General features: G+C 40.5%; 1 protein-coding gene across 5 annotated transcripts in view; it reads right to left on the bottom strand.

The window, feature by feature from the left end:
• Window positions 1-1,205: 1,205 nt before the first annotated feature.
• LNX2 (ligand of numb-protein X 2) overlaps window positions 1,206-25,159 on the bottom strand; it is a 53,703-nt gene continuing 29,749 nt past the window's right edge. For all 5 annotated transcript variants that reach the window (XM_032442150.2, XM_015852055.3, XM_085536332.1 and 2 more), the window contains 8 exons: window positions 17,912-18,147; window positions 16,220-16,419; window positions 12,546-12,920; window positions 10,573-10,719; window positions 8,830-9,007; window positions 7,083-7,314; window positions 5,271-5,429; window positions 1,206-3,585 (listed from right to left, as the gene is read on the bottom strand). In XM_032442150.2, the coding sequence (XP_032298041.2) occupies window positions 3,450-3,585; window positions 5,271-5,429; window positions 7,083-7,314; window positions 8,830-9,007; window positions 10,573-10,719; window positions 12,546-12,920; window positions 16,220-16,419; window positions 17,912-18,147 (1,663 nt within the window). In that variant the 3' untranslated portion in view covers window positions 1,206-3,449. The remainder of the gene's footprint in view (window positions 3,586-5,270; window positions 5,430-7,082; window positions 7,315-8,829; window positions 9,008-10,572; window positions 10,720-12,545; window positions 12,921-16,219; window positions 16,420-17,911; window positions 18,148-25,159) is intronic.

The raw sequence follows: 25,159 nt of genomic DNA, 5'->3' as shown, positions 1-25,159 counted from the left end.
GGAGCTACGGAGTGTGAGCACACACTTGTTCTGCTGGTCTGCTTGCATGAAGACCCACAGCTACAGCCCAGGAGGTGGCAGCTCTGCAGTCATTATTCACCTCATCAGGATATTGTACTTCACATCCCTCATAAACTTCCACTATCTATTCAAACTGCCTCAGAAGTAAATGGTTATAATTTCTTGACTGAATAGAACTTGCCTTGCTCCCATTATCACCTGGCACAACATATCCGAGAGACAGGCTTACATATGATACCTAGTCCAAATACACTAGAGAACCTGCAAATGAAAGGACTCTAAATTTTAATACTTAATTTTCCTCTTAGTTGTTCCTGAGTCTAAAAAGAAAGCTTAGAGCAGCAAATAAACTACTGTGTTTTCATTGCTTCATTGGCATGCAGTGAAGTAGAATGAACTGCTCTGTATTCTGAAGATTCATATGGTTGGTTGGGGAAGGCGTTCCTCCCATGAAGATGTAGCACACAGATGCTTCAGTCCAGCTCCCCACAGAACAGCTCTGTGCACGTTCAGCTGCAACAACAAAACCATTAATCTGCCTGTAAACCAGAGCCCTCATAGTGCGACCCTTCCACTACAGAAGCACAAGAGCCAGGAAGCCACTGGCAAACACTGCAGCATTGTGCGCTTTTGCACATCAACATTCTTCTTGTTTTAAGGGGATTAATTTATTCTTAGCCCTACTACTACTGCAGAGGACAGGAATCCAGGCTCTGGGCAATACGAATAGTAAAAACTTTATGGCAAATCATCCAGAAACTGATTTAAGACTCATTCTGGCTTAGCAGACATCTAAAGATAGAGCACAGCTCCCTGCAGGAGATGGAGATGGGAACTGATTACCAGGAGGCTCAAATTACAGCCCCAGGTTCCTAAAAATGTGACGTTTCCAGCAAGACTGTCTCCTTGCATCAGATCTGTGCTTTGGAACATCTTTGGGCTGATCAGCACCAGCTGGCAGGAGGTGGACTGAGGGAATGTTGTTTGTGGACTAAGAACCACAGGGCAGGGAGATTACCTTCCCTTCAGAACGTTTCTCCAAGCTGGAATCACTACTTAAACAGCTGACAGGTAGCCCAGGCTGGCTGAGCATGTGGTTTGTAGTAAGTCACATCAAAAATCCTCCAGTTCAATCTGCATTTAGGCACCCGTTTCTTCTGCAAAGAGTGAGACGATACTTGGAGTTATCACAATAAGTAGAATGAACTTTATTTCCATTCACCCTTCATTAATACCATACAATTAGATAGCAATATATGAAGGAAAAAAAAAAAAACAAAAAACCAAACCTTGAAATAATTTAAAACAGAAGGCACGGAGAAACAAACCCAACTATGCTGCTACGAGAGAAAGGGGAAAAAAGATCCAGGAAAGGAATTCAGTCCAAGTTTTTAATGCTAAACATTCTGATAAAAGCTACGGCACACAAACAGAACCGCACCGCTTAGGCTAACCCATGCTTTTGGTACATACGTATAGAGAAAAGAAAAAAGAAATGCTAAAAACCTGTGTTTTTTGCAGGGTTTTGACTGAAAAGTGAATAAAAAAGTTAAATCTAGTACATATGTCAAAGTCTTCCCTAAAGTCTACACTAAGACATACTTTACCCCCACAAATCTGCATGAGGAGCAAGGTATACAATTCAACGCCACTTTGGAATGGGAGGAAACTCCTGCTCAAATCAGCCAACGTATCAAAGACGTTTGGTGCTTGCATCAGAAAGTTCTCAATACAGTAATATACTGTACAGGACATTCTTTGAGTATTATGAAATTCAACCATTATCATACATCCTAGAGAGGAATTAAACCATTTCATTCATATGAGATTCCTTTCTTTTTTTCCTTTGAACTGTCATTTCTTTTTAAAACAAAGCTACTGGGATTAATGACATGCGAGAATATGCCCCCATATTACAACAGCTAAGTGTGAAAGTAAAGTTCATGCTTCACAATTGAGATACGCTGCGATTCCCCGATACATTCTCTGGCAATGAATAATACAATACAGAGGTCATTCAGGTGTGAACGTGGTTTATAAACGAAGCCGTTTCTTAACTACGCAGAACTCCGACAACCCGCGGGGCTTTGCTCCAAGTCAGCACATTGCTTTATGTGCCCCACACTTCTTTGTTTTAAATAGATGGGTGGTGCTTAGCCTGCAAAGATCATGGAAAGGCAAAGTCTGGAAGTTACAGGTTTGTTTGTAAAAATACTAAATACGATCCAAGATAAATAGCATTTATCTTACTGACAGCTTAATAGCAGGTGCTCTCTAAAGGAAAGAAAAATCCTGCAGTGCAAGACAAATTGTTTCAGCATTCATATCAAGGCATTGCACATTTGTCAGGAGGTGACAGAGGAAGAGTGAACTTTGCAGCTTACTCTCCAGTTGGAGTTGAGTGAAAAGAGGCGTCCTTCCCGCCTGCAAACCTGGTGTGTGTTTCCTTAACAGCGGGCTTTTCTCTGTAAGTGATTCTCTCATCTACAAGGTGTAAGTCAAAGCACTGCTTCCACACGTGGAGCAAGAGAGCCGACAACTACAATATAAACGGTAAAAATGACCTTAGTAAAAATGTTCATCAAAATTCCCTGACATAGCAAAACATTCATTTGTAAAGGGAAGTCTAACAATGCAGGCCATTCACTCAAAGGCGACCTTGGGCACGTGTCTTCTTGCCAGCACTGCAACAGTAATTGCTTCCATATTTCTGTTCGTTAGAGGATACAAACTCTGTAATATATTAAAGTTTCCTAACAAAGAGTCCAATTATTGCACTTTATAAAAATTCCAGTAATATCAGGCTTTCGTCCTACTTTTCTGTGAACACTGATGCCCTGAAAGGAAAAGTATGGGAACCCAACCATTTCTTAGGAGTAAGATGGATTCCTTGAGGGAGTCTGAAATACTGACTCAAACATGGAAAGGCTTTACAAAGGGGAAGGGCGTACCTTTGGAAATGGGTTCTGATTCACAGCAGCAGGTAGGTGCATCACTGCGATACTGACACACATTCTCTTCTCAAAGAACGGGTACGTGGCTGTTTCATTTTTATAATACATAGGAACGTAGGGCTGTTCAGGGAAACCCAACCAACAGTTGGGTTCTTCTGCTTACTGTAAGACTATTGCTTGACTGGGAAGGCTCAGTGAGAGCCGTATCGCAGTAGGAGTTTCTGTGTGAGCATGTGTGTATTCGCATTTGCATCGGCAATGGATGTAGCAAACAAAAACAGACAGTTCAGGATGGAAAGATACATACAGTGTGTCTGAAAAGCCCATGAAAAAAGAGCCAAGAAGAAAGTGAATACAGCAGTTTTGGCCCTGCTTATAACCAGCTGTATCAATAGGGGAAAAAGGAGATAAAGGAGATTTTTGTGCCAACTATCCAGAAAATGAAGCTGCTTGAACCAAAATGATTTCATCAATCTAGATGAGGCTTCCAGGCCAGCAAATTACGGTTAAAGTTACTTTGTTCCTCTGCTCCTTCAGCATGGGAACAAGTGCAGAATGGCTCATTCCAACCGTTGACAGTCCATTTACAGCAACAATCATATCACCGCACCTAAAAAACACAAGAAGAAAACCCAGTGATGAGTGCTGCTCTGCTGTAACTGTCACACGCCAGCAAACAGCACTTTATCTTTGGAGAGGCGTTTCCACCAAGTTTGAACTGTAGCTAAAAAAATAAAACATCAAACAAAATAAGGGTTCAATTTTTATCTGTTTAAGTAATGACATTAATCTGGGAAATTCTCAGATCACTGGATTTCAACTTGAGTCTATTTGGGATTCCTCAGAGCACTGGAATGTGATGCTGGAGACTGAACAGGACTTTCCGTGTAACTAATCCTTCCAGCTATTGGGTGCACTACTGTGGATGGCAAAAAGGGCTTTCCCAGCACCCTCCACTAGGGCATAATGAAGGAAGAGGAGGCAGTGTGGCCAGCACTGGTCAAATGTGCATTCAGGAGTCCTTCTCTGCCTGAACCAGGTATCCCATCTCCCAAGTAAGCATCCAAACCACAATGCTGCCATTGACTAAGTTGGGTCTCACTGACCCAACAGCTGAAGCCGTTTTATCTTCTATAAAGTCATACCAGCCAGATAATGTAGGCAGAAAACAGTCTTAATTACCGGACTGTGTTGTTTTCCTTCCCAGCTTTCTCTCTAGCCTAACAAAAAATTCAGATAATTTAAACCAAATGGAACAGCTTAAAAAGAGTGGTCCCATGATAATACACTATGCATGTTCTAAGGAGCTCTCATTTGTTGATGGCAGAGAACCATTTTTAAGTCCATAGTCTCAGTAAGAGAATGGATGTGAGCACAGGGTACTTACTGCATCTCAGTATCACAGAAGAGAACCTTTTCTATTCCTTACAAGGAGTAAGCACAACCACAAGCACTCTTCCCTTCTTAAGAATGATGCTTACATTTCCATCTGTGTTAAGACTTATAGTCATTAATTTCCCAATCTGAAATTATTTACTTTAGACTGAACTGAAATCTTTCATTTAATCCAAACTGGTTTCATAGTTGGCCAAAAAAAAAATGTAATTTTGTGTTAAACCAAACTTTTTTTTTTTCATTTATTTATTTAGTCATTGAGCCAAAAAATCAATTACTGGCAAGGCTCTACGCATAAGCATGCGGTTTTCTTAGGTTACCATGTAAGTAAATCTACATGTAAAAATCACGTCATAAAACTTCAAGCCACATATTGTTCACAAATCCAGGGCATATTTTTCACTTCACCTTTACAAAAGATATATCCGTTTATGAACAAGAGACTCTTTAGTAGGAATTTTAAATCCTAATTCTGAAATAATCCTACATTACGCAAATGCATAGTATGAAAAGTAGATCTGGAAATTACATCCTAGTGTAGAGTGTAAGTAGAATCATTTAATCTTTAAGGCCACACAAGGGTACACCACCTTAGCGGCCTCTGCTGAACTCACTCCATTTATCCACGCCTTTCCTGCCAGCCAAAGAATCAGGGCACTGTTCCTTGATGATCTCTTCAGAGATACTGACTTTTTCATCTACTTTCACACCTTTATATTAAAGCAGCAACATCGCTTTTTAGTACCAGGGTTTTCAGCAGTGGTTTCAGTAAGCTTTATGAAAGGATAAAGCCAATGGGCTGCACCAGGTGCTACCCTACCGTTCATGAAGCTTTTACTTGCACTAGCATGTGCTTATTTTCAACTGTTGATGATTACTATTACTTATGTTTTAACTTACTTTAATCTTCCATCAAAGTACGCGGGAGTTCCAAGGACAATGGTTTTAATGAAGAAAGGCTGGTTTGTGTGGTTCTCCTCATAGCCACCGACAATGCTGAAACCCCAGCTTCCCAAATTGCTCCGTCGCAGCACTACATCGTGACAGCTATGCAGGCAGCTGTGGAATGGAAGCACAGGACAGCAAGAGAAAAGCTGTGTGTACCACGTGTAGGTGTTTCTGTACCAGGAACAACACCTGCTCTCTCACATCAGCGCTGCTATGCTGCCCACGGACAGGGTAATTTTGCAATATCCAAACTGATTACAAAAAAAAATCCACATTTTTCAGACATAAATATGTTTAAAAAGGAATAATGCAAAGCTAGAATAATTACTTAACTCTGTAAACTGACAGTACTAAAATGGCATTATAAGGATTTCACAGGTGGTGAGAATGTGGGTGGAAAACGTATATCCAACCTATTTACTTTGCAACTCAAAAATGAAGTGCATGTTTCTTCCACCTCTTGTCGGTTTAGACATCTTCCTACTTTAAGTACAGATTTGGTAGTTCATGTGTGACCTTTTCTACCTCTGAACTGATTCACCATCAGTAATGAAAACACCAATGATTAACCATTTTGATATGCGGCAGGTAAACAATCCAGATCATGCTCCACTAACTGTACTGGTGTATGTAATAACTTCCTTCATGAAAATTAATTCTTGCCAGTGAAATAGTGACCGTAATTAAAACAAGTAAAGAAACAAACAAAAAGCCCTAGAAATTAACTTCCAGGCAATAATGATGCAAAGTTCTTCACTGATATACAATACTCTTTAAAGAGAAGCAGCAGAATGAGTAACATGGGAGCAACACATCATCTTCCATAGTATCTAAGGAGTAAATCAATACTAAGGCACGGAAAGTAAGTACACTTTCCAAAGCCGAAAGCAGTTTATTGACACACTGGATAACTCATAGTTCTGTTATATTCAGACATATTTGTTATCTGCAGACATATTTTGCCACCAGTATGCTTGTTTATTTTTGTTATTTTATACTTCAACTACAGGCCCGAGCTTGGTTAAGTCCATCAGTAGGAGAGGAAGTAGCCTGAACACTGCCTGAAGTTACCCGCACTAGTCACTGTAGTGCGAGCTCTTCTTGTGAGCAATGCCAGAATGAAGCCACAAGAAACTGAAAAACAGAACAGTAAAAATGAAGCACGATGATGTCAAGCAGACTACAGATTAGGAATGGGAAGGGAGCTGCAAACCTGGAAGAGATTTCATGTTTGGCAGAGACGGTAGGTGGGTTTTTGAAAAGAAATAAATGAGGATTTGTAACTCCAGGCTCGTGTGGAAGAGATTTATGTTAAAAGTATGAGAATGGAAAGTCTGATCCAATATTCCAAAGTTGTATGTTTGGCCTTGTAAATTTATGTAGTAAACCAGCACAAAGTCATATGGATAAATACTTTGTGTTGTTATTAATTATCTCTCTGATTTTAGATACTATACTGGAAACTATGATACAGTTAAGCAATGGAAAAGATGAGTTTTATTAAATGAGAAGAATTCATGTGAGTAGCTACTATTGTTTTTGAAGGGATAAACTGAGTCTCTTCACCTCCCAGTTTCCTAAGAGAACACTGCTCCTGTTCATGGTAAAAATGATGAGCACAATGCAAATAGAGTACAATCGAACTGGTTAGGCAGGCAGAAATAAAGGCAGACGTGTTGCAGCTAGTAATGTCTCTGCTTTTGTATTTCTCTCCGACTTAAGTTTAAAACAGATAACTAATTACTGTATTAATTAATTCAGTACCTTGGGAGTCCCAGCCACATGACCCATGATGGTGACCAACTGGCATCGTATTCATTTTCACTGATGGTACTCAACTGTTCTTCATTGGCCTGGGGTTGTTCTTCTACGATCTGGACTTCCAGTGCTTTCAGGGCAACTACCGAGGAGGCAGCACTGGCTTTCAGCATGGCCACCGCCTCACTGTGACTGAGGTTAGTCAGATCGATGCCATTGATGTTCAGCAACACATCACCTGTTTAGAGGCACAAATAAGAACACAACAGCCTGTCATGATCTATAGTACCTCTCTGATCAGGATTTCACCTCATACTGTAATCTTCTGGAGCCAAGACAATCTGAACAAACAACTTGGGAATGTGAATAGCAACATTAGCTCAATTAGCTACAATTCAGGCACCACAACTATATCTTATAGACAAGTGAAGCTCCACAGAGCTTTTTAGGTTTTGGTTTTTCTGAGTTTGCAGTTTAGGAGAACGAAAAATGAATACAAAAACAACTGGAAAGGCTGGTGCAAAATCCAATCCGTCAGAAGGAAAAATGAGCATCTGTGCAAAGGTAATAATCTGGAAAGAGTCCAAGACAGTAAAAAAATAGCCACAGTTTTTATTTTATTTCAGAGTAATATCAGAATGCCTCAGGGTGAAAACAAAAATGTAATTTACTGCTCAAGCTGTAAGAGTCTCCTCCTCCACACAGTGTCTCACTTTCTGATGAAAGCCAGGAAAAACAAAGCAAACATGTGAACACCTGAGCCACATTTGGAATGAGACTCATTTCTTAAAAGCTTTTGCCTCCCAAGGAAATCAAGTTGAGGTGCAGCACAACTTAAAACCATTTTTGTGGCTCCTTTATTATTACGGGACAAAACTATCATTGTGATTCTTCCAACAGTTGTATTTTTCACATGAGCATACTGTGGTATGTGGGTGTAAATCTCCCCATCTCAGAAGCACAGAAGGAGGTTCCCATGCAGTTATTTCTCAGTTCCAATTTCTGAAGTTCTGCCCCCCCTCCTTCTAAATTTAGTTCCTAAAACAATTTGAAATCCTGTGAATTCTGAATTGCCAGGTCCCATACACGGTGTTTGTTTCACATATGGCACAATACATTCTAATCACCAATGCTTAGCTGCTAATCAGTAAGGACTGTGCTCTCCTATCCTGTGTCTAACCTTTGTATCCACATTCCCTGTATCCTTATGCAAAGCTGAGGAACAGGGGTGGTTGTTGCAGCACACCTGAAAAACAGCAAAACCAGGCTGTGCTGGACAAAGGACAAGGTAACATTTAGGTTCTATGGTCACTACAGATGAAGCCTTGAGGGTAATCTCCACGTAGGTTACTTGTCATCAGGAACATGTGAGCTGTTCAGATATTACAGGGAGGATTCCTCCAGCAGAAAAGGAGCCCACCCCACCAAATGAAACAAAAAACAGGATGCGTGCACTAAAGTACAAACCATCACATGAGACCCTCAGCTCAGGGGATTACAGCCAGCTGTAAAGAATGTAACCAGACATTTCCTGATCTCATCCACTTCCCCGCTATCATTCTCTAAACATCCCTTTCCTAGAAAAGGTGGAAGTGTGATACTAAATACCATATTTCCACTACTGAAACACAAACATCCATCATTGCTTTGTTACATTCGTTAAAAGGTTTTATGACACCCCGTGATTTCAGTGAATGTACTCATCAAAAAACAATTGGAGGTCATCCATGGCACCAGGAAAGCCAAGCCCTACCTCGTTTAATCCTGCCATCTCTTGCCAAACACCCATGGGGCTGTACGCTTGTCACGAAAATGGGCAACTCGCCACTTTTGCTGCCTCTGCCTCCTGCCACTGTCATTCCAAGAGATTCATGTGGCTCTTTTTTCACAGTAATGTGCTTTTCTTGGCATGTAACACACTGGGAGAGGTCCTGTTTGACAAGAATAAACAATGTAGTTAAAGCTCGGAAAAACAAAACCCAGCACACACCAAAAAACCCAAACAGAACAGAACACAACTAAGGGCACCTCAAAGCTGTGCTCTGGTGCTTTAACAGAATGGTTTAAAGGACAAAGTCTGTACCGCAAATTGGCTTTAGTTGGATTTCCTCCAGGTCAGAAAAAAATAAAAAGCTACTGATGTAGATGCTGAAGTGTAGACAGAAAGTTGACGAAGGCCAACCTTGAAAATCTCACTCAAGTTTCTTTTAGCTCTTACACAGGAATAGGCTATATTTTAAGACTGTGCTATGAAATCATATGGCCAAAAGTCAAGAAACCAAACAGAAGCAAATCTTTTGATGTCTTGGTGAACATCAGCATTACCTCACTCACAAGTAAGAACATGGCCTGCAACTACAAAGAAGCCCCATAAGAAATGAAAACACATGTATTCACAGTCACACAGAGAGGCCATTTAAAACCTCCTATGTCATGTTTGTTTTTACATCTGGTATGCAGCCTCTCTCGGAGCACAGAGTAGCTAAAGTCAATAAATGCTTATATGTGGCTGCTAATAGAAGCTTTGTGCAGGCTCCCTAATAACCATAATGATAACCCAAACCTGAAGCAAAACAAGAATATTTCATTTCCTAACACATGAATTCTAAAGTTTAGCGCATATTTAGTTTTCCCTATCTAAGGATTTAGACATGAATCAAAGTTTATTTCACTTGCTCAAAACTTTCCTTTTCGGTTTATTTAGCGATACACTGAAATCACTGCACACACACCTGCAATAACATCTTAAATCAACAAAATGCTCAGAAAGAATCCAAAATAATGGAAGAAATAACCTGGAAGATTCTTCCAAGTACAAACACTTCTTTATTCCTCTGCTTTCTATTAGAAAAAGGAAGCGCTGCTTTCCTTTACTTTCAACGCCACACGCCTCTTCTGATTCTGCTCCTTGCACGTTCATGTTAATCACATAATATACAACTCATAGCTTCTGGAGACAGCTCCTCCTTAAGTCTTCAGGCCTAACTGGCAGGTGCCACACAATTACATAAACTTTGTATTAAGACAAAAGACTTCTATGCCAACTACAGATTAATAAGAGAGAAATAAAGATAGTAACTCAACCTTTAAAAGAAAATACTACCAACACATGTAAATCCTCCCAGTAGAAGGGTGACATTAGACACTGATGCTAAAAGACTGGATGGGAGGAAAGGTGGATTGACTGGCATGGTCAACAGGGCAATTACTTCACAGAATCTGAATAGTAAGATGTCATATTGGTTTAACAAGAGGAAGTAGTTAGAACTCAAGCACAGTCTTACAGATAATCTGATACTAGCTTTGTGAAAATCTCTTCATTCTGCCTTTCTCTCCCATTCTGTAGTCTGGCAGTCAGCACTGCTGGCTCATGGAGGAGAGAACACATCCTTCAACAAGACCTTTATATGCTGTGTACTAAACACTGCATGTCCTGTCCTTGCTGGTAGCAGTCAGCACAGTGGTAGAAACACAAACACTCTTGAATGCCACCAACCTTATGTGAGTTGGGTCTGCAGTGAAACAGCTGCTGGGACTGGTGTTGGTGTGGGTTGCTGTTGTGAGTCCCCGTGTCTCGGATAATACTGACCGTCTGTGACTTCATGGGTCTAGAGATGATCAAATTCACTCTCTCCCCACTAGCCTGTCAAATATATAAAACAAAATAAAGAAGTTTGTAGGATAGACATAATGAAATAATAAGTCAGCAGAACTTGTTTTTCCAGCTCCCAGAGGTGCCGCAAACTTCTCAGTCTTCTTGCTGCAATTTCCCCTGGATTAGAGGGGATACCAGCATTCCTTTACTTCTGATGTTACATCCGCTTCACAGGAAAAAGAAAGGGTAGTTAGGTACTAGAAAGGGTAGTTAGGTACTGGAACAGGCTGCCCAGGGAGGTGGTTGAATCGCCATCCCTGGTTGTGTTTAAGATGTTGGATGTGGTATTCAGGGATATGATTTAGTGTAGGGTTGTTAGAGTTAGTGTACTGGTTAGGCTGCGGTTGGACTTGATGATCTTCAAGGTCTTTTCCAACCTGGGTAATTCTATGATTCTAAATGGGTGGAGCCTGGTTTCAGCTCATGATCAATCTGGGATCTGCAGATTTTAGTCAGAAGTTCTGAACGTTCTGTTTCTCAGATACTTCAGAGAAAGATGTTACATATGAGCAGATCATTAAATCCTAGAGATCTGGGAATATCAGGAGACTCAGATATGAGATATTAAATGAAATATCAGCTCTTTCCATTACTGCAAAAACACAAGAGATACAAGTTACCTGTTGTAAAATCTGACCATTTCATTGTATCCAGAAACTGAGAAACAAGCGTTAAACCCCCCAAATCATTGTTATTTTCCTCTTAACTACAACGGAAGCTCTTAAAATGATTCCTGAAACATATATTTTCTGTTCATTTGAACTGTGGTTCTCATTTGGTATTGGAACTTTAAGTTAAGCAAATGCAATTAACTGTGCTAGACTGCAAGAACCTGCTACTGGTCTATCCCAACTTCATCAAAACTGGAGCATTTTTGCCAACATCCCATCAGAAGGAAGCAGCACATGCTGCAGCTGTTTCCTTACAGATTTGGAGGAAGGTGTGCAGTGAAGTTTTTCCCTACAGGAACAGGTAGGGCTCATGTGTCTGACTGCATCATGCTTTGGGTAATCTCTGTGTCCAGAGCAGAGACAGTCATTTGGAATAGCGCTTCCCTAATGCTCAGGAAATGAATTTTACTACACTAGGTTAATAGAAGATTGACTTTTTGTTCCTAGCGGCTGTCTGTTGCTTCCATGAAGTCTGGCAATTTGCTGTCCCATTCGGGTCCACCAACGCCATGTGCAGGTAAACCAATGTCCACTTGCACAGAGCTCACTCAGACAAGAAATTAAACCTACAGTACAAGCAGAAGTATAGTAACATATTTATTTATTTGTTTTCCTGTTATGTAATGGGCCACGTAAGCAGCCATCTAATGATCAGGCTGCGTGCTAGGGAAGACTAAGTCACTTTTCACTTCTACCAAGACAAACTTTGTCTGCAGGATGCCAAAGTAGACCCTGGTTTGCTGTATTATTTCCAGAACACAAATCACAGTGAACTGCACAGCCACAAGCTTCCAGAATCATGGAATCACTCAGGTTGGAAAAGAACTTAAAGATCATCAAGTCCAACCACAACCCAAGCATAGTACCCTAACTAACAACCCTCTGCTAAATCATGTCCCTGAGCACCACATCCAAACAGGTTTTAAACACATCCAGGGATAGTGACTCAACCATCTCCCTGGGCAGCCTATTCCAGTGCTTAGCTGCCCTTTCTGTAACAAAGTTTTTCCTGATATCCAACCTAAACTTACTCTGGTGCAACTTGAGGCAAACTTAAGGTATTGCTCACAAGCTGTTTTATTTGGGATAGAGTCTACCCTATTCATCACTCAGAGCCAAGCTGACTTAAGGAATGCAAATTACCTGTATAACCTGAGCAGCAAGCTCGGGTGTCCCATGCTTCAAGTCATGCCCATTGATGGCGAGCACACGGTCATTGCTGCAGAGCCGACCATCCTGGGCAGCCAACCCTCCTTCTAAGAGGTCAAGAATGAAGACTCCCGGCTCATCTGTCCTGCGGACTAGCTTGATGCCAAGCTGCTCACTGGAGTCACGTTTGTGCAGCGTGACTTGGAAGCTGTCGTCCCGCGAGGAGGTGGTGGTGGTGTCAGTGTGGCCATGGGTACGGCTCCCAAACCGCCGCTCCCGCAGCACGGTGAGGTGCAGCACCGTGCAGGGCTGTGATAGCACTGCTCGTGCGTGGTTATGGGACACATTGCTGATGTCAAAGCTATTCACCTGCCAAAAAATAAGTAACAGTGATCAGAATAGTGGTCTCATGGTTGTAATTACTATGCATTATGAACATAATGAAATGAAATTATGAACACAAAGTCCATTCCAAACTACATTTGCTGCAAAGCTCAAGAAAACCCACCTGGAGCAACCTAATTATCTGCCTGTATTGGGCTTTCTTTCTCTTCCTTCCATCCTTTTGTGCATCCCACTTTGTCTGCCCAGTCTACAAACCTACTTCCCACAAAGGTGACATCTCTCTAAAGGTGAACACCCTCCATCCTCGTGCTACAGGATTTTCACTCTCCTGGTCTCCTGTACTTCTCAGATCTTTTCCTGTTTTATTCTCCAGAAGAAGAACTTCACGAATGCTTACCAGCAAGCCCAATATTACTTTAATCTATGAAACAACAGCTCTAAAAACAATTCATTGAAGTCTCTGAGGAAACATCTAACATCTAACGATATGCAGCACTTCCACAATGTGAAAAGTTAAAAAAAGAACTGAAATTCAGAAAACTTAAATTTGTTCACTGAGACAAAAGAGAAGGTGGATTTATGAAGCCTTAGTGTGAACTTAGGAGTTTTTCCACTGACTTCAGCGTGGTTTTGGATTTGCAGCCTATGTTGTTTCAAGTCAGTTGTAAATGAAAAGACTAAGCCCGCCCTCTCTACACACAATAATTGCTTGTTATGTGGCCCGCTAACAAAGATCAGTTATATTCAGTCATTTATTCTACTACAGCCAAGATAAAAATTTATAGTGCAGTAAGATTTAACTGAAAATAGGACCACCAAGAAGACAAGCACAAAAGCAGTGTGTGTATCATTCTGTAAGAAGTGGCTGAAAGTTAACATTGAAATGTCATCTTGGCACATACTGTTGTGCCCTGATGGAAGAGCCCCTGTCCTCATGATTTCAGGAGAGGTAAATATTATTTTTTACCAAAAAAAGGCATACCAAATTTTAAAATGCCAAGCTTTTATCAAAATACAAAAAATATACACTAAACTATACAAAATAAACGCCCACATACTGACCCCCCCCCAGGCCCTGCCCAAAATCCAACCCGATCAACAGCAAACCCAATAAAAGCCACCAACCAAAAGCTGGGCAGATAAAGGACTCAGACATTTCTGTACAGCATCCATCACATTTCCACCACAAACCTGAGCTGAGGCGGGGGGTGTCAAGAGGCCAATCTCAAACAATGTGGCCATATCCTGTCTAGTGCTGCCCCAGACAGGTTGTCACCTTGACCAGAGGGGAGAGGAGGCACAGCTTGAAGAAAGAACAGTTAAAGCTGCCACCAGCAAAATCCACCAGGGCTCATCTGTCAGAGCCTTCAAATTAAATTTAGTTTTATTTTTAGCTTCACTTGCTAAAGCAGACGTATAAAATATGGAAGCACGCAAAGGGCACAGAAGAATGTATGCAACATGATTTAATTCTTCTTTCTACAAAGCAGTCCACAATTTCAGAATAAAACATACTTAGTTTTCCTTGTAGAAACAGATTCTTGTTAGAACATATTTTAGGTGAATTACTGTCACAGTCCTGTACAAAAAGAGACCAAAAGTATCAAGCACTTTTAGGCACCTACCTGTACGTTGTACACAACATGCACTTTTATGTAGCAGTTACTAAATAGTGCTCTCTCAGATCTTAAAAGGGTAATACTTCTTGTTTGACCAGACAAGTAAAATGCTAAGTTTCACTTTGCAGTCTGTCCTGGCTGTATTTCAGCACTTTATTTCTCATGAAAGTCTTTGAAGACAATTTCAGAAAGGACTGGCTGAAGCATATACTGAACTGCATCTAACTCTGTACTTAATTACAGTCTGCACAGACCAAGCCTGGTAATTTTAATACAACTCAGCACCAGCCCAGGCAACTGTGCAGCTATAAAGACACTGTATCTTCCAAAAAACTTCAGCTTTTCCTTCCCACACTTCGTCCTCATCGTGACAAAGGGACTCTGATGAACGCCTTCCTAGCATCTGACAGCCTCAGTGTCAGCACGCTGATAGGGAGAACACACTGCTGCTTATAAATCCTATTTATAGGCAACTTATTGCCACTTACGGCTTTGGAAACTATAATTGACACCTGCCCAAATGGCAAGAATTTCCAAAGCTTTGGCGCTAAGGTCCTTATTCTGCAACCTATGAGAGCCCTTGAGTATGGGAATAAATTGGGAGCGTTCAATCAGCGCCTGCAACTGCTTGCTAAAAAGGCAACATTTTGGAAGACCCTTGCGTTATTCTATGCCAGCAACTCTCCTAATACTCAACAAGAGGAAAAAGACACGTTTTTCAAAAGGGACTTCTATTTTCTGAAGTGCAAACTAATTTCATTCCAAGTATAACTGCATTGCTTAAGCTACTTTTCTCTCCCAGATGTAAAAGAAACAACGGGAACAAAATGGGCTGATGCTATTTTTGGACTGATCTTGGGCTATCACATCAAAAGGAAGCATTTTTAGTGAAGTCAGTTTGCAATGATGGAGATGTATTTGTTTCAGGTGGAAGGATTCAAAAATAGAAAAAAGGCGGAGGACTGAGTTGTTTATGTAGAATTCAATTACTGTCATTCTTCTAAAGATAACTCCGTCTACAGATTACTGCATTTAGCTCCTTCCCCTATGATAAAATCAATAGAGTTAGATCCTTTTACACCATCTTTGGTTACTTACTTAAAACTGTAACAAAAATAAACATTCTATCACAAACAACCTAAATTTTAACCAGTTGTGAAAAAGTTTAAAAAAGAAATACTCAGAACACTTTGCTTCAAATCACACCAGTGAAAAATACTATTGATTTTATCTCTTTACAACTACTGAAAGATGCAGATCAGCTGCTGGGGCTGCTCAAAAATAGCACTGAAATCAGACTAAAATAACAACTCAGACAAAGTCGGTCTAAGAAAATACAAATTGCTTTTTGCACAGAACAAACTTTGCCAACTTGTTACCCAGAAGCATCCTTCAATTTAGAGATAAAGAACAAGCCCTAGAACACTTAAAATCAGAAAACGAAGCTCATGCTTTAAAAATTGATACGAGGAGAAAAACAAATTCTATGGGGCTGATCCTCTGAACCACACAAAGCATCGCAGCCAAAAGTGCTAGAACAACAGGCTCTGCTTTGAATGTTAATTGGCTTTCTAACTGATAATTGCAAAGCTAACATTTACACAACACAGTCAGACAAGGAAAATCTCCCATCTCATTTACCAGGCAGTTCTGCAATGACTGAATGGTAAGTAAGCAAACAGAATATGTAATTAGATTCCGTACTTGAAGTATTTGGTCTCCAGCAAGAAGTCTTCCATCTCTGGCAATGATCCCATCTCGATAAACCTCCTGAATAACAATGTTGATCAAAGGCGTTTCATTGCCACCCACTATGCTAATTCCTAATTCAATATAAGGATTGGACCGATGGATTTCAATAGTAGTGATCTCTCCCTCAGGCAAGGTAGGTGGCTGTTGATTTGCTGCCAATTATTTAAAAAAGGAAAGAAAGAAAAAATGATTAATATCCTTTATACCTCATCCACTTTCAATAAAGCAAATTACCAGAGGACTGTATAGAGCATAGCGCACAATGGTTTCAGGAACTAAACAACCGTGATAATATTAGTTTTGTTATTTATTGGGACACCTTGATCATTAGAAATAATCAATGGTAAATTAGCAGCATTCGTGCTTTGTGAAATTGAGGTTAACTGTTTTTTTGAAGATGATATTATGAACCTTTTGACTCCTGGCCTTTATTATAATAAACATTTCCAATTTGATCACATGTATTCACATTTGATGATGATGACAGCAAAAATTCATTTGGGTTTGCAGCCCACAGCACATCTTCACTACATTTCTTCATTAGCTGCTATTATATAAATTATGTGCTTCCACTGAGCTAGCAAGTGCCAAGAAACAGCCCATTTCTGAAGTAAGTGTGGCAGCAACAAAGGAGGATGCCAAGGGATGTTGGATACACAGAGGAAGGAAGGGGAAACGACCACCTTCCTCTGTTAGTGGTGGTAAGGTTGAGTGCTTCCTCTCTAAAATCCCAGATGCTACAGGCGTTACTGATAGCTCAGAGCGAGTGGATGCAGGAGTTACTCAGCTACCTTCTGGGCTGAGCAGGGCAGCACTCGGTGTGCAGGAAGCCTGCTGATGCAGAAGGTACTTGAGAGAGAAGAAATCTCATTTTAGATAACAATTGATGCAATTTGAAAGAAAACAAGTGACCTCGGCCTCACTGCCAATAGGTTGGCATGAACTATCTGAGTGAGAAAGTTCCATTACAACCAGATTTCTACTCTTGTCTGCTCACAGGACATAACAAACCTCCATTAGTGGCTGACCACACAGCAAAGCTGCAGCATCTCTATATGCCGTGATAAGTGTTGCTCCTCAATTGGACTAGACCTGTTTCTTACATGTTATTCCTGTTTTCAACATCCAGAATGGGGAGAATTCCCCAGAGTGCTAGAACAAAGCTTCATTTGCCAGGGGAGGTTCAGTTTGCATATTATGAATAATTTCTTGTCTGATAGAGTGGTCAAGCATTGGAACAGGCTGCCCAGGGAGGTGGTGGAGTTACTGTACCTAGTAGTGTTAAGAACTGTGTAGATGTGGCGCTTAGGAATGTGGCTAATGGGCATGGTGGGGTTGGACTCTATGACCTGAGAGGTCCTTTCCACCCTTAAAGATCCCATGATTCTAATGTATGTGTAGCATACAACACTGTGACATCCAGCACATACACACATACATATTTCTTTCCTTCCTAACTGTTATTCTAGCTCAGCTGCACAGTTGCCCATAACTAAAACCTACCAGCATTCATTTGCAAAAGAGCAAAGAAAAAGAAAAAAACAACAAACGTGCATCCAGTCTTCCAATTGGAAGAGACAAGCTCTGCCACCATAACAGCTCCTACACTTGATAAGCAATCTGAAAAGATAACTGAGGACATACTGTCTGCTCCTGTGCTCTCTTCAAAAGGAGGATTGTCGATGCCAGGCTCATCTGCCCAAGCAGGCAGTGTGGGAGTAAAGCTCTGCTCGGCGGGCACGATGCTCTGCTCTGTATCCAGGGACACGCTGTTGGGATGCTCCAGCCCACCAGGCCCAGCCTCACCCTCAGCCTCGGCCTGCAGCTTGCTCGCTTTCCGCCTCTCCAGGGCAACCCTTCGGTGAGAGGCCCCAGGGCACCTGCAGAGAAAACACGGACATCAAATCTGCAGCAAGAACCACAGTGCCAGTTCTCCATCAAGCAGTATCAGTCCTCCTCAAAGCCATGGCTTTAAATGAGTCATAAATGTTAACCTGGATTGATCTAGTGGCTGGCAGCCCTGCCCATGGCAGGGAGTCAGAGCTCCATGATCTTTAAGGTCCCCTTCAACCTATGATTCTATGATCTAAAGACCAAAACACATATCAGCGGACAGAGACCAAGATGATACTGCTTACTTCACAGAATCTCCCCTATGTAGCTTCCTGGCCCTGAACTAAACGTGCTGTGATTCACTCTGAATGAGGACATTTTTTGCTACATGTATTTCAGTTTCTGGAAGATAAACCATTCTGGAAATATTGCACAGGCTCAGTACAAAACCCAAAGAGTAGGAGCCCTGTTTCATGTGAGCACATGTGAGCACCCACTGGAGCTATCACGCTTGGCCCCAATGAGCCAAGAAAGAAGCATTACATTTTCCTGGGGCCACCTTGGAAAGGAAAGAGAGAGATGAAAAGTTAACCTAGACTGTCATCTAAGTATTAAAGTACTGAAAAAACATTACACTTGTCCATGAGTTTCCATGAAAAGTTTAACATAAATAGTTCATGACTTCTTGAGTCAGCAGAGTTTCATTCTCCTCATCCTTTTCTTTTTCTTCCTGAAGTCACAACGGAAGTTCAATATTGTTTTGCTTTCCCCCAAGTAGCAACGTCCCATCAGCATTCTGTTCTTCCCATGGTAACCTGACTTTCATAAGTCCCCATTATTTTAAGGCAATGACTCTGCACTTGTGCTTAAAACACTACAATAGTTTATTGTAAAGAAGGGCTGCAGTGTTGCAAATTGATGGAAAGCCTTCATTTATTGAACAGTCATATCTATTTGTAAATGACTAATGTGGACATTGAGCTTACTTTTGCTGTGTTACACAGTTTTGCCAGCTTCTGATATTTCATGTCTTACAGTATTTGATGTCCTTCTAAAGCTTCTGCTTTGGGAGCTGCTGACCACATAAAGATGTTTTTACTGTAGCACTGCCAGAAAAAAAAATGGAACTGTGTTCTTGGAAGGACTCCTTGTTTGGGAATCTGACTGATTGTTGTAATAAAAGGAGAAATTATTCACGTCTGCTAAAGGATAAGGAATGTGTTTACAGGGTAGAAGACATCAGAAGTCTAGATGTTCAAACCTGTTAAACTGGAGTGGTCTGAGAATCAAAATGTGCTGATATTCTGTGAAAAGGATGTAATATTTGTAGGGTTGGACTGTTCTGACATGAGGGATTTTTAAGAAATACTAACAAAGCCACTCATCTCTGAGGAATTTTGATAAACACTCGTGTATATTTTCTGACACCCCACTCCAGCAGTTATACATAATCCAAGACAGGTATTTACAGGTGAATATAAGTGTACATATACACATATTGTGATACATGTTTAGAAGAATGAAATGACCAAAATGTGAAATACGCATAAATGCAGAGCCTAAAAGGTAACATCATGAAATTACACTTTTATTAAATCATTTCTTGGGGTTTACCTCTAGACAATGAGTTTCACACCTGGACATCTTGCTCTTTAAATTCCAGAAAGTGCAAGCATGAAAGCTGAAAACTACTCAAGTGAATAAAGCACAAACTCCAACATCATTCACCTCTTGAGCAATGTGTGAAGAAGTAAAGCTCCTGCAGAAACACCTTGCTCACTGCAAGCTCTGACAAGTTTAGGACAAAGCCATCCTATGCTGCATGTCTGTACTGCCCCTGAACAGCAATGCTACAAGAGGGCTAATTTTAGGCAATGATGTTAATTGCCCAAAACTGACATTGTCACACTGTGATGCTTCAGTCCTACAAAAGATCAGAGCCCAGTTAACCGGGCCACTTCTGTGAACACACTGCCTTCTACCATATCTACTACCAGATATGTGCCAGACCTAATGCAGCCTATTCAGAAGGCCTATGGATCATGGAGGAGTTGGTGTAGATGGCAAAACTCACCTTGGAAATCTATGGGTTCTTTAAAAATAAATATAAATAAATATATAGGACAGGACAGACCAAACCCATCCTTGGAAGTGTCCTCTTTCTGTCAAAGCTTTCCAAACCACAGACAGGTTCTCCCCACCCTCGTTCACACAGTACATTCCCCCATCACTGAAGAGCAGCTGATTAAAGCTGTCATATGAAATATAAATAGATTTGAGGTTTATTTTTGCCGATGATTTTTCATTATCATTTCAAAGGCTAACAGTGAGAAATGTAGAGAACATCCTGAGCACACCTACTTAGTTCAACAGAATCCCTTTTATGCATCCAGACAAAAAAAGAAAACAATACAGATGAACTCTGTTAAGATTCCTCCCCTTCTTCCCCAAGTGAGCTGGTGATTTTGGAGGACTAAGACTTTCAGCTGGTACTGTGGAACTGGATGGCCTTAAAAGCAGCTGTCCAGTGGACACATCAAGTCACACCATGCCAATTGCTGGGTCCTTAAACGTGACATGCCATCTACACCAAGCAACAAAAACAAGTGTTGGTATTCAAGCACATAAGTTGATGCTTTTTTTGCAACGCAAAAATGTATTTATTAGCACTAGGAATGCATTATTCACAAACAGTGAGACCATAGAGCAGCTGTTAACAGTTAACAAGTGCCAATCAATCTCTAAAGGTGCACACCCTTACTAACACTGCTTTTGCCAAATGTTTGAGATAAAGAGCAGTTAGGACAAAATCCTGTGGCAACTCTGTGAACACAGATGGATGCTTCAGGTTCAAAACTAGCATCAAAGATTCTTTTTATGGATACAGGAACTCATTCTCCTACAAGAAATTGCATAAATAAGAGCCTGAAACTGAAATATCTCTTCCAGGAATGACATTTCATATCCACCTACAAAGTCAGAACAATTTCACTAAGAGTGAGAAGAAAGCAATGATTGTGTTTTTTAAACTTGTGAGTGATTACTTTATGACTCCAGATGCCTAAGAGTAGAAATGCTGGAACAACCAGCTAAAGCACCTCAGTGATGCTATTTATCAGGAAACTTGAAGGGCAGTTGTTCTTGGGATGTAAAATGAGCTTCTTGTTGACTCCCTCCTCTCCTCCACTCAGCAGCAGGAATGGCTTTAGCTCAGTTCTGGATGTTGACAGAGTGTGAATTTTACCTTGAACCTCTTTTAATCAGTTTAAATAGCCAAGTCTGCTTGTGTCTCATTTAAAAGCTGACTTCTTGGAAGGCTTGCAGCAATCTCTCTGCAAAGAAAAGACCTTTCACACAAAATTAAGATGTAGTTTACAATGTATTCCCTGGAATAACAGTAGGGGCTTGAAAAACACATTTACTCACTGACTACTGAAAAGATTTCGTTGTAACTTAGGCCATCGGTTTCTGCCCAGTATTGAGGTTCCATAAAAGCAAACACACCAAATGGCCTCAAAACAGTTGCACTGAATCGCCCTCCAAAGACTCCAAAGAAGCAGCTGAAATGCCTGTGGTATTGCTCATAAACTTTGCCAACAAAATGACCTTAAATAGTGATTTTGGCAGGATTTACAGCTGCAATTCAAAGTAAAACATGTTGCCTCTTTGGAAAGCGAAATGTTTGGGTTTTGTTTTTCTTTTGCCAGGGGAGAAGAAGAAAAAAAAAGAATAAAGAAAAGGAGGCACTAGACTTGTGAACCAGAAAAGACTAAGATCTAGGGAAACGCACATAGCAGAGGGCTTTTGTTGCGTGTTTGTCTCTCACATCTAATGACTTGAGGAGCCCACAAAGAATCAGGTGGCTTCACAGAAGAAGCCAACCACATACAGACCCTTCTCTTTTCCAGCAATGGAGAGAATCCATGGGGTACGTATGGAGAAGCTCTAACTACATCTCTTACCTACTACTTTTGTGTAAGGAAAGACAGCCCAGAAGAAGGCTAAATATTACATATGCTCTTCAATCTGCTTGGTGTTAAAAACAGAAATGTAGGGACAGTGCTGCCAGCTCGCATGAGAAAAAATAGCTCAGAAGTCCTATAAGAAACACTAAAATAACTGATATTTCCAAATTTCTGAATGATAAGGTTTTCTATTTATACAAATGATTTTCATGTGATCTCCTCACTCTAAATTTGTATATGAAGCGCGTTGATCAAGACACAGTGAACAGTTTCATCCTTTTTGGAAGTTCAAGTGAAGCCTTCCACAAAACTGGCCTGGATGTTGGCCTCAACATTTGGTAAAACGCCTCCATCCACAATGACAACTCCAACCACTGCAGCAGAACACGGGAGAAGAAGATTGAAGCCTGTCTCAAAACGAATGCATAAATGGGACACTTAACCCTCCTGTTCAAAAGCTGTACACATTTAGGACTATTGTTTTGTATGGTGGAATAGATTTTGTCCAGGACTGATTCATCTGTGAGAATTAATTGAATCCAAACCACAAATAGAAGAAACTCTAGGAATGTCCTTAAATTTTGTTCTGATAAATTGCCTGTGATATTTAGAAGTGGAATTGGCACCTACTTTGTTAAACATTACCAGTTTTTCTTACCTGCCACTTATCAATCAAGTGACAGGGCATAAGAGTACAGACCGGAATTATTCATGTGTTGTTTCCTTTAGGGCAAATTACACCGTGTTCAACTTCAAAAGTCACATTTCCCAAATGAACCTGATAAAAACTGAAAGATTAATAAATCAAGAATATTTTCTTTAAGCATTGAGGTACCATGGAGGGAAAATAGTGATCACAAAGCAATCAAATTATTGTCTCATGCCTCTTATTTCCAGAGTGGCTTGCAGTGACCCTGCATTCCAAGTTGCCTGGTAGATACTATGACATGTCCTCAAGCTTTTATGCTTAAAGACAGTAGACTGTAGTATCCCTGGAAAACTGAAGTGAGAATGTTTTTTAACCTCCAAAACTAACCAACCAGATTTCATTTCTTAAAAATATAAGCTAGTTATTTAAGTGCTTACTGAGACTGGTTTATATTAATCTATATTGAAAACTGTAATAATACTGAAGTATTTCTTTCCTACATTTAATCATCAGTAATAACATTTTACTGGAATCACTAATCCATACCAAATCAAATTCAAATGACACATCTCTTATGTCAGCAATGATAATTTACAGGTGTTCAGATGTTTGCAAATAAACTTAATTGAAAACCAAAAACCACCATGTACTTAAAATGCACATCGGCATCCTGAGACAACAGAAGGAATTCAAGATGAGCAGCTTTCTGAACTGAAAGCTTGGAGCTGACAAACAGGAAAAGCCAGTGACTCAGCTCATGCAGATTTCATAATAATCTTATGTATTAGGAAAATGAGTATTTCATATATATATATCTGAAGGGAATATACATGGTGCTCCAAATACAAATAAGCTGTAAACTGACCTAATGTCACTCAAAAAGATACCAGTCAAGGAAAATGGACTGAAAAGCTGAGAGAAATGTCAGTGAGAAAGCAGAAGATAAAATGAATATGCAGCAAGAGTCTTACTAGCATTTTGGCTCTTATCAAAACCAGATTGGTTTAATATTAGGATTATAAACCTAACAGTCATATTGTCTCTCCAGCTCCCTTTAAGTCATCATATAGGTCAGAAGTCATCTGCCTGAAAGAAATGAACATGCCTAAGATAACACGGAAATGTGGAGACTTAGAGAAGAAAAAAGAACAACAAGGAACAAAAAAGGCTACTCTTTATTACCTGTACTTCCCTGAAAAGGATGCTGCATGTGTGCATGTCCATGCAGTGGGTACAAACACCAGCAAAACTCAGGCAACTCCACACGCACCCCAGTCAACAGTGATGCTGCATGTTCACAGTCCTCTTGGCCTCCCAGCTTCAGCAAGTCTTTGGGCTTAGAGCAAGACGGAAGGGGCTATGCTGAAAAAGCACTTGACCAAAGCATACCTCTCCTGAGCCTCCTTAGCACCAAGGCCTGAAATGCAGCTCCTGCCTGTGACAGGGGCTGGGCTAACACCACCTGCACTTTGGAGAGAAACAGGAGGGAAGGAACCTCTCCTTGCAGTCACTGCTTTGCTCTGGTCTGAAGCCTATTCAGGTGTCTTGGTGTCCCAGGACAAACATAGGGACCCACTAAGCAAGGAAACACCCTTCATAAAACAGGCAACTTTTGAGGCACAGGCTGATTTAAAAAACCCAAAGTATCACACTGAAATAAAACAAAGCATGTAAAAGCAAAACCTGTTATTAAATTAACATGGGATGGAAACAGAAAGTTCTTGTCTCAGTGCAGTGACAGATGAGAGGAAAAGAGTTAGGCCACGTACCATCCACTTTTGCTATCAGTCACCAGGCAATGTGTTTGTTTTTACAGACACTGCTGTTAAATGCTCACACACTGAGTTTTGTTTCTTTTACACTTTGTCTACATGCAACAGAGATGCACAATGCTTACTCCTCTGGTTTTGATGCTTTTCGTAGAGACAATTATATGCTTTTCTGAAACCTCTCTGAAATATGAACATAGCTTTTCCAAGTTAAACACAGTATTGTGAGCTGAATTGAAGGCGAAAATGTACCAATCACACTGAGTTGTACACAGGAAATATTATCTGCTATCAGAAGCAATTCAAGTGAACAGAATCCTCTGAAAGCAGAGGCATTTCCTTTGAATGCATTATTTCCTTCTCAGTGTAATTCCCCACTATACTTGTCTTGTAATTTCTTAGATTTCCAATCAGTTTAAAAATGTGTTGCTTTGTCTGGATGTGCATAAAACCTTTTAGCTCACTCACAAATTCCATCTCGTTCTTGCTTTAACATGAGTGTTATGTTCAAGCTTTTGTTAATGGCTCATATAATAAAATAATTAACATTTGCTTACTGAAAGTATCCTCTGAAACTACAGAGAAAACCAGAGCAGTTAAACGGACCCCTCAGATCAAGTCCAATATCAGTCCATTGAGATAAGTGACATGCTTTACACAGAAGAATGAAATATGC

Source organism: Coturnix japonica, chromosome 1, assembly GCF_054131305.1.
Source record: "Coturnix japonica strain WE chromosome 1, WE-NBRP24, whole genome shotgun sequence".
Lineage (NCBI taxonomy): Eukaryota > Metazoa > Chordata > Aves > Galliformes > Phasianidae > Coturnix > Coturnix japonica.
The sequence above is the reverse complement of the archived record's forward strand: the minus strand, read 5'-3'. Positions and strand labels throughout refer to the sequence as shown.